Genomic DNA, 13968 nt, shown 5'->3' with positions numbered 1-13968 from the left:
GTCAGTAATACGTATTGATACAAAGTGCAATATTCCTGAGTCAGTACTAAGTGATAATGCACACTAACATATTTCTGGATCAGAACTTTAGTGTTGATGCAAAGTGAAGTATTCCTGGGTCAGTACTAAGTGTTGATACAAAGTGAAATATTCCTGGGTCAGTACTAAGTGTTGATACGAAGTGCAATGGTCCTGGGTCAGTAATAAGTGTTGATACATAGTAAAATATTCCTGAGTCGGTACTTAGTGTTGATTCAAAGTGAAGCATTCCTTGGTCAGTACTTATTGTTGATACAAAGTAAAACATTCCTAGGTCAGTACTTTATGTTGAAACATTCCTAGGACACAAAGTAAAATATTCCTGGGTCTGTTCTTGGTGTTGGTACTTAGTAAAATATTCCTGGATCAGTACTTAGTGTTGTATGAATGAATGAAGTGATGATCCAAAGTGAAAGATTCCTGGTTCAATACTTGGTTTTGATGCATAGTGAAATATTCGATGCTCAGTAAATGGTGTTGATACCAAGTTTAATATAACTAAATAAGTACTTAGTGTGGATACAAAAATGAAACATGCCTTGGTCAGTACTTAGTGGTGATGAGTCAGGACTCCTTTATTGATAAATAGTTATGTAATATTCTTGTATGGATACAAAGTAAATTATGCACGTGTAAGTACTTAGTAATGATAACAAGTGTAATACTCCTGGGTCAGTACTGTTTGTGATGCAAAGTGGAACATCTCTGGTGATCAGGATGAAGATGCCCGTGTTTTGATACAAAGGTTATGGAAGCGGCATCTTTGTGTCAGGGGACTTCATGGCCTTGCAGTTTAGCAGACGTAAAAGATGGAGAGGATGGTGTGGCGTAAACGTTAGTAGTAAATATATATTTTAATAAGCTTACTTCGGTGTCCAATTACAGTACATATAATAAATTTTGTTTACAGTTATTTATTAGTAAATTTAAGGGACCAACACACATTTCGCATATTCGATACATTCACCTAAACGTAAGTACTCGTGTTTTTTAATAATCGAATGCTTCGTTTTAAGATGATTTAAACGATGAAACAATTAACATATACCACACGCTTCTCTAAATATTCTTGTAAACAACTTACTTAACATGATTACAGTATTTTTTCAGTATTGATGGTTAGACGATTTTGGAACCTCCTGACAAAAGAGGAACTGTACTGACACTATGTATGTATGTATGTATGTATGTATGTATTTGTATGTATTTATTTTGACATTGCGGTCAAGGATAACCCATGAAAGTGCAAGCACTTATTTCCAATGGGGTCCTTTGGTTTTGCTGAAATGACAGCAAGCAGAAGAGACAGTATTGGGATACAAGGAATCCGGGTGCGATACCCTAGCTCTTTGCGAAAAGATACCTTGGTTCTTTTACGTGCTCAGTGTATAGCACCGATACACGCGAGAATTACCTGGGTTTCATACCAGTACATCTCTAGTTGGGTGGGAAACACTTGAAGCATTTCAGTGCCCCGGCCGGGATTTGAACCGGGGACCTCTAAAATGGTAGACCAGAGTGTTACCACTCGACCACCGCACCACCCGTAACCACTAAATGGTTAGTCTCACTATTTTTTTACATGTAAAGTACAGAAAATTACCAATCACGGGAGTGAACCAAAGAGACAATTAAGCCATTGATTGAAAATTTTTGCATCATCCTCTTTGTTATAATCATAAACGTAATCATCATCTTCAATATTGTCCTTCTTCTTAATTATGTTAAATACCAAACAGTTTGTTTTTAAGAAACTATTGGGAAACAATACAACAAACAAAATAAATATTTCAGATGTCAAAAACACTATAAAAATAACAGCTATACTCAAAACATGAATTTGTGTTACAAATATAAAATTACAAACTATGACATTTCATTTATTTTGAAACAACGCAAAATACTAATTACAATGTTAGCATCTGATACAACTTATCGTTACTATGGATAGATGTGACAAGAGCGGCATGCAAAGGAAAATACAGACGCGAGTTTTTTTTCCACGCTGAAATGTTTGTTCCTTATATGGCCCCTCCTTCTTATATAAAAAATGGAGTCGCCAGCGACTGTCTTCCAGTTAAATACGCAGACGTCCAAGATTTCTTTTAGCCCAAATCCGTTATTTCAGGTGGTCCAAGTCCGTTTTTTCCAGGTGGTACTAGTCTGTAATTTCAGGTGGTCGTAGTCCCTTTTTTAATGTTTTGAAAACCCGTTAGTTGATATTGTCAACGTTATTATGCCTCCGGATCGATAGATCGGGGGTATATTGTTTTTGGCCTGTCTGTCTGTTATTGTATGTGTATGTCATTGTATGTGTGTGTCTCAAAACTCTAACCTTGGGCATAACTTTTGCAATATTAAAGATAACTTTTGCAATATTAAAGATAGCAACTTGATATTTGGCATACATGTGTATCTCATGGAGCTGCACATTTTGAGTGGTGAACGGTCAAGGTCAGGGTCCTCCTTCAAGGTAAAAGATCATTTAAAAAAAAATAGCTGCCGTGTCTTCAAAGCGCAGAAGAGGACATTGTGTTTCACAAACACAGCTCTTGTTTGTTTCATTTTGTCCATTTTGTCCTAGTGAGGTATTTCATGTGGCCTATACCAATCGTTTCAGGTGGTTTCATTCCTTTTTTTTTCATGTTTTGACAAGGTCGGTATTTCAGGTGACCAAGTCTGTTAATTTTGGTGACCAAGCCCGTTATTTAAGGTAGAACGAGTCGTTTATTTCAGGCTATAGTAATCCGTTATATCCAGGTGGCCCAGTTTGGTGACTTCAGTTGGTGCAAGTCCGTCTTTCCAGTCAGTCCTAGCCCGTTATTCCATGTAGTCCTAGCCCATAATTCCAGGTAATCCTAGTCCGTCATTCCAGGTAGTCCTAGCCCGTTATTCCATGTAGTCCTAGCCCGTCATTCCAGGTAATCATATCACGTTATTCCAGGTAGTCCTAGCCCGTCATTCCAGGTAGTCCTAGCCCGTTATTCCAGGTAGTCCTAGCCCGTCATTTCAGGTAGTCCTAACCCGTCATTCCAGGTAGTCCTAGCCCGTCATTCCAGGTAGTCCTAGCCCGTTATTCCAGGTAGTCATAATCTATTATTCCAAGTAGTCCTAGCTTGTTATCCGAGGTAGTTCTAGCCCGTTATTCCAGGTAGTCCTAGCCCGTTATTCCAGGTAGTCCTAGCAAGTCATTCCAGGTAATCATAACCCGTTATTCCAGGTAGTCCTAGCCCGTTATTCCAGGTAGTCCTAGCCCATTATTCCAGGTAGTCCTAGCCCGTTATTTCAGGTAGTCTTAGCCCGTTATTCCAGGTAGTCATAGCCAGTCATTCCAGGTAGTCCTAGCCCGTCATTCCAGTAGTCCTAGCCCGTTATTCCAGGTAATCCTAGCCCGTTATTCCAGGTAGTCATAGCTCGTCATTCCAGGTAGTCCTCGCCAGTCATTCCAGGTTGTCCTAGCCCGTCATTCCAGGTAGTCCTAGCCCGTCATTCCATGTAGTCCTAGCCCGTTATTCCAGGTAGTTCTAGCCCGTTATTCCAGGTAGTCCTAGCCCGTTATGCCAGGTAGTCCTAGCCCGTTATTCCATGTAGTCCTAGCCGGTCATTCCAGGTAGTCCTAGCCCGTTATTTCAGTAAGTGCTAGCCTGTTATTCCAGATAGTCCTAGCCCGTCATTCCAGGTGGCCCTAGCCCGTTATTTTCGGTAGTCCTAGCCCGTCATTCCAGGTAGTCCTAGCCCGTTATTCCAGGTAGTCCTAGCCCGTCATTCCTGGTAGTCCTAGCCCGTCATTCCAGGTAATCCTAGCCGGTTATGCCAGGTATTCCTAGCCCGTTATTCCAGGTAGTCCTAGCCCGTTATTCCATGTAGTCCTAGCCCGTTATTCCATCTAGTCTTAGCCCGTCTTTCTAGGTAGTTCTAGCCCGTCATTCCAGGTAGTCCTAGCCCGTTATTCCAGGTAGTCCTAGCCCGTTATTATAGATAGTCCTAGCGCGTCATTCCAGGTAGTCCTAGCCCGTTATTCCAGGTAGTCCTAGCCCGTTATTATAGGTAGTCCTAGCCCGTCATTCCAGGTAGTCCTAGCCCGTTATTCCAGGTAGTCCTAGCCCGTCATTCCAGGTAGTCCTAACACGTTATTCCATGTAGTCCTAGCCCGTTATTCCAGGTAGTCTAGCCCGTTATTCCAGGTAGTGCTAGCCCGTCATTCCAGGTAGTCCTAGCCCGTTATTCCATGTAGTCCTAGCCCGTCATTCCAGGTAGTCCTAGACCGTCATTCCATCTAGTCCTAGCCCGTCATTCTATCGAATCCTAGCCCGTTATTCCAGGTAGTCCTAACCCGTCCTTCCAGTAGTCCTAGACCGTCATTCCATCTAGTCCTAGCCCGTTATTCCATGTTGTCCTAGTCCGTCATTTCAGATAGTCCTAGCCCGTCATTCCAGGTAGTCCTAGCCCGTTATTTCAGGTAGTCCTAGCCCGTTATTATAGGTAGTCCTAGCCTGTCATTCCAGGTAGTCCTAGCCCGTTATTCCAGGTAGTCCTAGCCCGTCATTCCAGGTAGTCCTAGCCCGTTATTCCAGGTAGTCATAGCTCGTCATTCCATGTAGTTCTAGCCCGTTATTCCAGGTAGTCCTAGTCCGTCATTCCAGGTGTTCATAGCCCGTTATTCCAGGTAGTCCTAGCCCGTTATTTCAGGTGGTTCTAGTCCAGTATTTCAAGTGGTCCAAGCCATTTATTACAGTTGGCTCAAGTCTGTTGTTTGAATTGGCAAAATGACATTTTTTTCAGTTTGCAAATATTCATTGTTTCCGTTGGCCAAAGTCCGCTACCACAGGCTGTCCTTTTCCTTCTTATGCATCCATTTATGCCCTGGCTCTTACATACGCTGAAGGTAAACTATATTCTATTCCATTTTGTCTTGCATTTTGTACAGTATGTGACGATGTTAATATGGCATGATGCAAGCAAGGCATTGTATATAGCTAAGAGGTCAAGGTCATACTAGAACGAAACTTTGCTGTACGAGAGGGTTGTTTTGTAATTATTATGTAGTTGTTGTGAGTTCCAGTGATACCATGTCATACAAATTTAAGTAAAAAAAATATTGATATCGAAATGTATCGTTTTTTGCATCTGAATAAAGTGTGGATAAAACATGGAGTTGTAGCTTGATCATTTCTCTGAATACTTGTAAACAGTTTAAAATGCTGTTCTTTGATATTTATGTATTTATGTCAAGTTATTAGTTTATTTATTATTGATAAATAGCACTAAAGATAAACATTTTATTCTCGATACTACATTAAAACGTTAAAGACACATTATATTGTAATTGATTGTTATGTACTATGCACTTAACGTCAAATGCGGATCAAGTACGCACTGATGCTTTTCTTTTTTTATCCCCCGTCATCGGCGGAGGGATATTGTTTTGGCGTTGTCCGTCCGTCCTTCCGTCCGTCCGGAGCCATATCTTGGAAGTGCTTTGGCGGATTTCATTGAAACTTGGTATGAGTATATATATAGATGAGAGGATGATACACACCAAATGGCCTTGTACACCATCTATTAATAACGGAGTTATGGCCCTTTGTATCTTAAAAAAAAGCTTTTTTTGAGTGTCAAATATAACACTTTTGTGTCCAGAAGCATATTTGCGGGGGATATCAATTCAACGACTTTGCTTGTTTCTCATATATTTTATGTTTTCCTATCGCCTTTTATCAATACTTTCACACTCAAAACGTGTTTATGTACCAATAAGTAACATGCAAACATAGCTACATTGAGTGTCGTTATACTTTAATATTAAATATAATGTTAAGTGTAAACGATAAACTTAATAAAACAAATAAATTAAATACATATTTAATAAGACAAACCCTTTCATGAATAACTCATAATGTTTAATGTATTAAATATAAATTAACATAACACATATCAATAAATATTATCAAAACATGCGCATTTACTGAAATAAATTAACATGAACATATCAATAACTATTATCAAAACATGAGTATATTGCTAAAAACCCCTTCACATCTGATCAGCTGCGTCTCCATGACAAAAAACAGTCGGTGTTTGTAAGAACGCCGATGCGTTTTCTCAAAGAAATCCAAATACCGTCACACAATATTTCTACAGCCCAATCTATCGTGTGCAATTAATCTGTGCCGTTAACATATGTTGACGCCGTTTAGATTGATGATGATGTTAAAACAATATATAGGATGAATAGAAAATTAAATAAATACGTAGTATAACTAGAAAGTTAAATAAATACGTAGGATAAATAGAGTATAGGTCAAGGTGAATTTAATCCCGATAGATACAGATGACCACGCGTCGCAAGTTAGAAATGATAGATATTCATCATATCAACACTTATCCCTACGTACGACATTAGAAATGATAGATATTCATCATATCAACGCTTTGTCCCACGAACGACATTTGAAATGATAGATATCAACGCTTTTCCCCACGTACGACATTAGAAATGATAGATATTTATCATATCAACGATTTGCCCCACGTACGACATTAGAAATGATAGATATTCATCATATCAACGCTTTGCCCTACGTACGACATTAGAAATGATAGATATTAATCATATCAACGCTTTGCCCTACGTACGACATTAGAAATGATATATATTCATCATATCAACGCTTTGCCCTACGTACGACATTAGAAATGATAGATATTCATCATATCAACGCTGTGCCCTACGTACGAAATTAGAAATGATAGATGTTTATCATATCAACGCTTTGCCCTACGTACGACATTAGAAATGATAGATGTTCATCATATCAACGCTTTGGCCCACGTACGACACGAGGATCTTCTGCGATTTCCGGCTGAACGCGATCGACCTTGGCCGCTGACCGCCCTTGTTGAACGTTGGCAATGAGATCACGGGTTCGAGTTCCGGCTCGTTGAGCGTTGTTATGGATCCGTAGACCCTGTTTGTCTCCGTCTGCACTCGGGAGATTCCGTTGGGCTGGAGCGTACAGATGAACACTTCTCCTTGGGGGGACGAGCAGATTCCCATGAAACCTTTCGTTTCCGTGTCGCTAAACCTGGAACAGTTATCGCTAAACCTGGAACAGTTATCGCTAAACCTGGAACAGTTATGTAAAACCTTGAACTATACTAAAGAATGCACTGAAACGGTGCTAACCTTGAACAGTAACTAGTTCAATGTAAGATGTTTTTAAATAAACTTTATGTCAAGATATAAAGCGATGTTTAATACGAAATAAACTACTGATATGGCTGGAAAGTGAGCATCAAGAAAAAAGTAAACAAAGTAATACATGGTATTAAACGGCAAAAAATAACTGTCTCGGAATGGACGTCGCCATCTTGAATATCATGTAATTACCCCCTCTGATTAGATGGTTAAAACGTGAATTAAATTCAATCATATTGTATTTTATCACCTTTTATAACAGTTTGATTTTAACTGTGATGCTACGCGTTTGAATTTTATATGCAATTCAATATTAAATTAGAAGTCTGAGGGCAAGTGCGATGTTTTGGCGCCCTTAAACCAGTGGTTTACCCTTAATGATGTTTGAAAAATGACATTCGGAAAGCGGTGACCACATATTTGTTCATTTTCTCAGTGTGTGTACGTTATTTATTTGTGCTGTAAATGTGTCGATATACCAATAAAACGAATAACTCTGGGCTAACTGCAAGGTTAGGTGCGAAGGACACCGGGTAAATAACCAAAATGCTATTATTTGCATTGACCGTTCCAAGACGTTGGCCCCAGTTTATTTTATTTGTGCTGGTTTTTGGCCTATATCCGAATGCACGGCAACGGGTAAGATGATAACATTGGTGCAACTAGAGTTTCAATTTGTTTAGATTTCAAGTGAACTTCAATGTATCAAATGTGTACACTTATGGTATTTCTATGTTTTGTTGTGTACTACTCCTTTTTGCCGTCCTATTTGTATTTTGGTTAACAATATTTCTCACTGTATATCTTACTCGGTTTATACAGCGAGTTGATAAAAGCACTGTTAATTGATATGTTTTCGTATGAATCGAATAGTTGACCCATGCTAAGTGATTTTAATCCTTATACTTAAAATGCTTATCAAATGTGTTAATGTATACTTCACGCACATGTATTTCTGAAGCGCATTCCGTTCATACAATATACTTACTACTATAAAACAGATTTTTGAAAGTCCTATAATTGTTAAAATAAAAAACGAAAGATCCTCGCTCTCGTTAAATCGGGTTTTAATGCACGTGCGTTAAGTGTCGTCCCAGATTAGCATATGCAGTCCGCATAGGGACGACACTTACCACCTAAACTGGATGTTTGCTTAGAAGACACTTCTTATAAACGTTTTTTTATGCCCCCGGTAGGGTGGCATATAGCATTTGAACTGTCTTTCTGTCCGTCCGTCCGAAAACTTTAACATTAACCATAACTTTTGCAATATTGAAGACAGCAATTTGATATTTGGCATGCATGTGTATCTCATGGAGCTGCGCATTTTGAGTGGTAAAAGGTCAAGGTCAAAGTCATCCTGAAAGGTCAAATGTAACAAAAAACAAATCCAAGGGAAGTAACAATATTTAAAGGGAGATAATTTCTATTTATCATTTGGCAGGTACAGATCATTTGACAAGGGAAGTAATATACAAAATATAACTTCCCCTGTGAAAATGGTCTGTACCTGCCAATGATATAATCCAAATGGATATAATAATATAAAAAAAATTAATCAAAGCGGCGCAGAAGGGGACATTGTGTTTTTGACAAACACATCTCTTGTTGAAATATAAAAACGGAAATTGTTGTCTCTGTTTAGCCTGTGCGGACTGTATAAAGACCCGTTTTTCCAGATCGCGGACCAAAGCTTGACTTACTTGAAGGTAACTTTGCCCAACATATCCATTCCTACAATCCCCGTCTCGTAATCAGAGACGTAGATATGATCCAGTTTTCCATCAACCGTCACGTATAGGGGACATCGCAAGATTCCCTTTTCCGGGCGCAATTTTTGTTGAACTACCCCCTCGGTGTCTGAATGGGACAAAATAGTATTAGTTCAGTTCAACTAAATGAATAGTAATTAAAGGACTCTGAATAAACTAAATGAATATCTTATGTGTATGTCGTAGTTTGCTTGAGTTAGTTTCAGTTTTATGTTGTTGTTTTTAGCTCGGCTGTTTTCGGAGAAAACCCGAGCTATTTTCATAGCCAGCTCGTCGTCCGCCGTCCGCCGTAGGCGTCGTGCCAAAACCTTAACATTGGCCATTACTTTTTAAATATTGAAGATAGCAACTTGATATTTGGCATGCATGTGTATCTCATAGAGCTGCACATTTTGAGTGGTAAAATTTCAAGGTGAACATCATCCTTCAAGGTCTAGGGTCGATAAAACAAATCCAAGGGAAGTAATAAGCTTTCAATGGACATAATTATCTGACCTGCCAACGTCTATTTTTTTGTTAAATAAATCAAAGCGGGGCAGTAGGTGGCATTGTGTTTCTGACAAACACATCGTGGTAAAAGGTCATCCTTCAAGGTCTAAGACCAAAATACAAATTCAAGGGATGTGAAAAGCTTTAAAGGGAGATAATTATTTAATATTGAACATAGCAACTTGATATTTGGCATGCATGCGTATCTCATAGAGCTGCACATTTTGAGTGGTGAATCTACAGTCACGGTAGTGGCTTTTAATTATTTGCTACTAAAAATAGACATTTGTAAGAGATTATTATTTTAAAGGGAAGTAATTTATATAATTATAAATCTCATATTATATATGTCCTTACCAAGAATTTAAGTTCTTTTCACAGTTACTGTACAGATTTATTATTTTGATTATTGATAACTCAAATGATTGATTTGTGAAAGTTTTTTAATGATATAATTATCAATCCTTACCTGGTCTAATTTGTGAATGCTAGTTTTCATTAAATACCAGTGGACTTGTGTCCATAGATACATGATGGCTATGATCTCTTTGATAAACCACAGGCCTTGGTTGTCAGTGATGTCTGACTTGATCATGTTTTGACTGTCTACAGACCCCCCCCCCCCCCCCCGTTGGATTGGACATAATCCAAGGGAAGTAATAAGCTTTAAAGGGAGATGATTTCTATGCCTGCCAAATGATAATTAGAAATTTTATTTCAAAGCGACGCATTAGGGGCACTGTGACCTCTAAAAATAAATTCTGACAAGCTTTCGCAGCCGAGCGTGGTACCCGTTATGCGGTGCTCTTGTTAAACGAACTAATGTATTTCGCATGTTGATGTTTTTTCCTATAAAAAATAATGACATTTAATAAAGAAATCACATCAATGTGTTATTTTGTTTATTATATTGTTTATAGAGCTAATATATGTTTTCTCATTGTTGTGATGTTGGTATTAGCATTAAGTAGTTTACTTATAAAAGTATATGGATATCCGGATAGATTCGAAAACTGGATTTAATGCATGTGCGTAAAGTGTCATCCTAGATTAGCCTTTGTAGTCTGGAAGGCTTATCAGGGACGACACTTTTCGCTTTTATGGAATTTTTCGTTTGAAGGAAGTCTCTTCGAAACGCAAATCCTGTTAAAGCGGAAAGTGTCATCCCTGATTAGCCTTAGCGGACTGCACATGCTAACCTGGGATGACTCTTTACGCAGGGATAATGCTACCGACCCATGATCTGGACCTCCTTGTCAGTGCTCCAGCCGCTTGTGATGTAAAACGCGTTGTCATGGTAACATATGCCGTAGCACTCGACGTCAAGCTTGAATGACTTGCTCACTGTCATCGTTTTGCCGACATGAATCACCTGAACAGTCCTGAAAATTAATAGCTCGCTGAGAAAACGGGGCTTAACTCATGTGCGTGAAGTGTCGTCCCAGATTAGCCTGGGCAGTCCGCAACGACTAATCTGGGACTACAATTTCCGCCTTAACTGTTTTTGCTAACTCAATTCAATTTCGCTAAGAAGGAAATTCTTTTACACGAAAATTTCAATAAAAGCGGAAAGTTTCGTCCCTTATTAGTCTCTGCGCTCTAAATAGGCTAAACTCGGACGAAACTGTTCACATGTATGTTCCCACATCAACGCTTAAACAGTGTATCTAGTTGCAAGGATTTTATTATAAAGTTGATTTTTTCTATTAGATTAGAGAATTTTTGGAGTGCTTTTTTGCAATTAATGTGAATGGTCCTGAAAATAGTTGTTCTGGTAACGGGGTTTTCATTTAATGTTTTTTTTTAAATATTTTATTTCAAGTTTGAATAATTGTTTGTGTGATTTTTTTCAGTTATTTGAATATCCTTCAAGCGAAATATTTGCAGCAAAAGCCAAACACCACATCAATAACAGCATCAACAACAAGACTAAATAATTGCAAGGAAGGAACGCAACAAACATTAAATTCACATACAACGTAAAACCATAAAAGGCAGCACATTAAATTATTTACATAATGATTATAAAAACGTATATTTACAATGGATAACGTTAGGTAGGTAAACGAATAGGTCGGTATGTCGTTTTTAGGTTGCATTTATTTAGAATTGAGTGAGGTGTCGAAATATCACATGGGCCGTGCTCTGTGAAAAGGGGGGTTTAATGCATGTTCGTAAAACGTCTTCCCAGGTGTCGTCCTTGATAAGCCTGAGTACGCACAGGCTAATCTGTGACGGCACTTAACGCACATGCATTAAACCCCCTTTTCACAGAGCACGGCCCATACATATTGTCATTAACCCACATGGAACTGCTAAAAATCCTCTTTTTAAAGGATTTGTTGTTGGGATTGAATGACACATGCCTTTAACTTTCCAGAGTTTGATAATCATGGTAATGCAGACTATGCAAGGAAGTGAAAGTAATTGATATAAACATTCTTCTTTTTCCGTGTGAAAATAAAAAAAATCAACCACTTTTACTTGTCGTTTGGAAACGTACACGCGATCTCTGTGTTTGACATTGTCGTGACGTCATGATCATACAAATATAGACAGGATATTTGTTGGATTCTGTGGAATATCGATTTTAATTCACGATTGATCATAGAAAATAATATTTTCACGAGTGGCGCATGATAGAAAATATATCACGAGTGAATTAAAATCGATATTTCACCGAATGCAACAAATTTTCTTTTGATTTTATGCTTTTTTCACTTATATTTACCATGTAAATTGAAAATTATGGATTATTTTCACTGTTTTTATGCTCCCCAAAATTATAGCTTCACTACCAAGAGGAGATGTGCATATTATCAGCCGGTTTTGGCCGGATGATTTTTCACAGAGTTATGGCCCTTTGAAATTGTCCATTAACTGTACATATAGTACAATTCTTGTCCCACCAACTACTGACTGGAATTCAATGAAGCTTTATTGGAAGCTTAACTACCTTGAGGAAATGCGCATGTTATTTGTGGGCTCTGGTTAGATGATTTATTTAGAGAGTTATGGCCCTTTGACATTTTTAAAGTTGCTAAACCATCCATCGTATTATTTTGTCCAAAGTTATGCCCCTCAAGACGTTTCCTTTTATCTGAATATATAGTATTCTTGTTTTTTGATTGTTTGAAACAGTGAATTATCATATTTAATTCACTGATATTTCTCTATAAACCACCTGAAAGCATAAAATAAATCACGTTACCCTTCGTTTGGTAACGTAAAAGCGACCTCTGAGTTGGACATGGTCGTGACGTTACGATTATAAATTAATCATTGTACCTGTCGTTTGGTAACGTACAAGCGACCACTGTTTTGGACATGGTCTAGAATTCACGATTTTAAATATAACAATTTATCTGTCGTTTGGTAACGTATATGCGACCTCTCTGTTGCTAATGGTCCAAGTGACGTCACAAAAATAAATATATCACTTTACTTGTAATTAGGTAACGTTCAAGCGACATCTGTTTCGGACATGGAAGTGACGCCACAATAATAAATGTATCACGTTACCTGTCGTTTGGTAACGTACAAGCGACCTCTGTGTTAGATAAGGAAGAGACGTCACGATAATGAATATCTCACTTGACATGTCATTGGTAACGTACAAGCGACCTCTGTGTTGGACATGGTCGTCACGTCACGATAACGAATATATCTCTTTTCCTGGTATTAGGTAACGTACAAGCGACCTCTGTGTTTGACATGAAAGGGACGTAACAATAATAAATATATCACTTTACCTGTCATTAGGCAACGTACAAGCGATCTCTGTGTTGGACATGGTCGTGACGTCACGCGGAGCGGTCTGCGTCTCTAAGTGTGCGATCGATTTCAAGTCCGCACTGAATAATTTTATTTTCTTGTTTGTGGCGTCTGCGACAACTAATTTGTCGTCTGGTAGGAAAGCTGAGCCGGTAATTGAGCACGTCTTCTTGTCGCTCGGCAACCTTCAGAAAAATAACAATATTGGAGAGACTTGGTATGCTAATCTGGTAGCCAGATTTTGCCTGAGGACAAAAATAACTGCAGAAGTTGGTCATTGTGTGGTTTGTTAGTGGTTTTTATCGCGAAATGCGAGCACATTTACCATACCTCATGCTGGTGTTTTATACACTTTCGTTAATTGGCTTTGTTAATTTTGTTCACATGGTTATATCTCCACATTTCTTAGCTCTTTCTATATTTATCAGAGTAAATGACAATGTTGTAATACAGATATCAGATTCTCTTTAAATCTTCAGTTGAATATAGACCATGAATAATAGAAGAACAAACACTTATGATTAAATCTGAAAACCGTTTTATTCAGATAATATTGTGACACTTGTGCGAAATCATTAAAATAAAATACGTTTATGTACAACAAAGAACAAGCACAAAGTTATAGTGTGTTGTTATAAGTTGAACCAGTAGTGCGAGTATATTAAGTACACTCCAATCATTATTTGCATCAGTTGA

The 13968-nt window shown here is 38.2% G+C and overlaps 1 protein-coding gene across 1 annotated transcript; it reads right to left on the bottom strand.

The window, feature by feature from the left end:
* Positions 1-6787: 6787 nt before the first annotated feature.
* Positions 6788-13444, bottom strand: LOC127847094 (uncharacterized). The gene is made up of 4 exons (XM_052378699.1): positions 13251-13444; positions 10735-10880; positions 8941-9097; positions 6788-7124 (listed from the first exon to the last, which is right to left on the bottom strand). Exons 1-4 carry the CDS (start codon positions 13289-13291, stop codon positions 6830-6832), a joined length of 639 nt encoding a protein of 212 aa, XP_052234659.1. The 5' UTR covers positions 13292-13444; the 3' UTR covers positions 6788-6829.
* Positions 13445-13968: the final 524 nt, after the last annotated feature.

This window comes from Dreissena polymorpha, chromosome 10 (assembly GCF_020536995.1).
Source record: "Dreissena polymorpha isolate Duluth1 chromosome 10, UMN_Dpol_1.0, whole genome shotgun sequence".
In the NCBI taxonomy this organism is placed as follows: Eukaryota; Metazoa; Mollusca; class Bivalvia; order Myida; family Dreissenidae; genus Dreissena; species Dreissena polymorpha.
The sequence above is the reverse complement of the archived record's forward strand: the minus strand, read 5'-3'. Positions and strand labels throughout refer to the sequence as shown.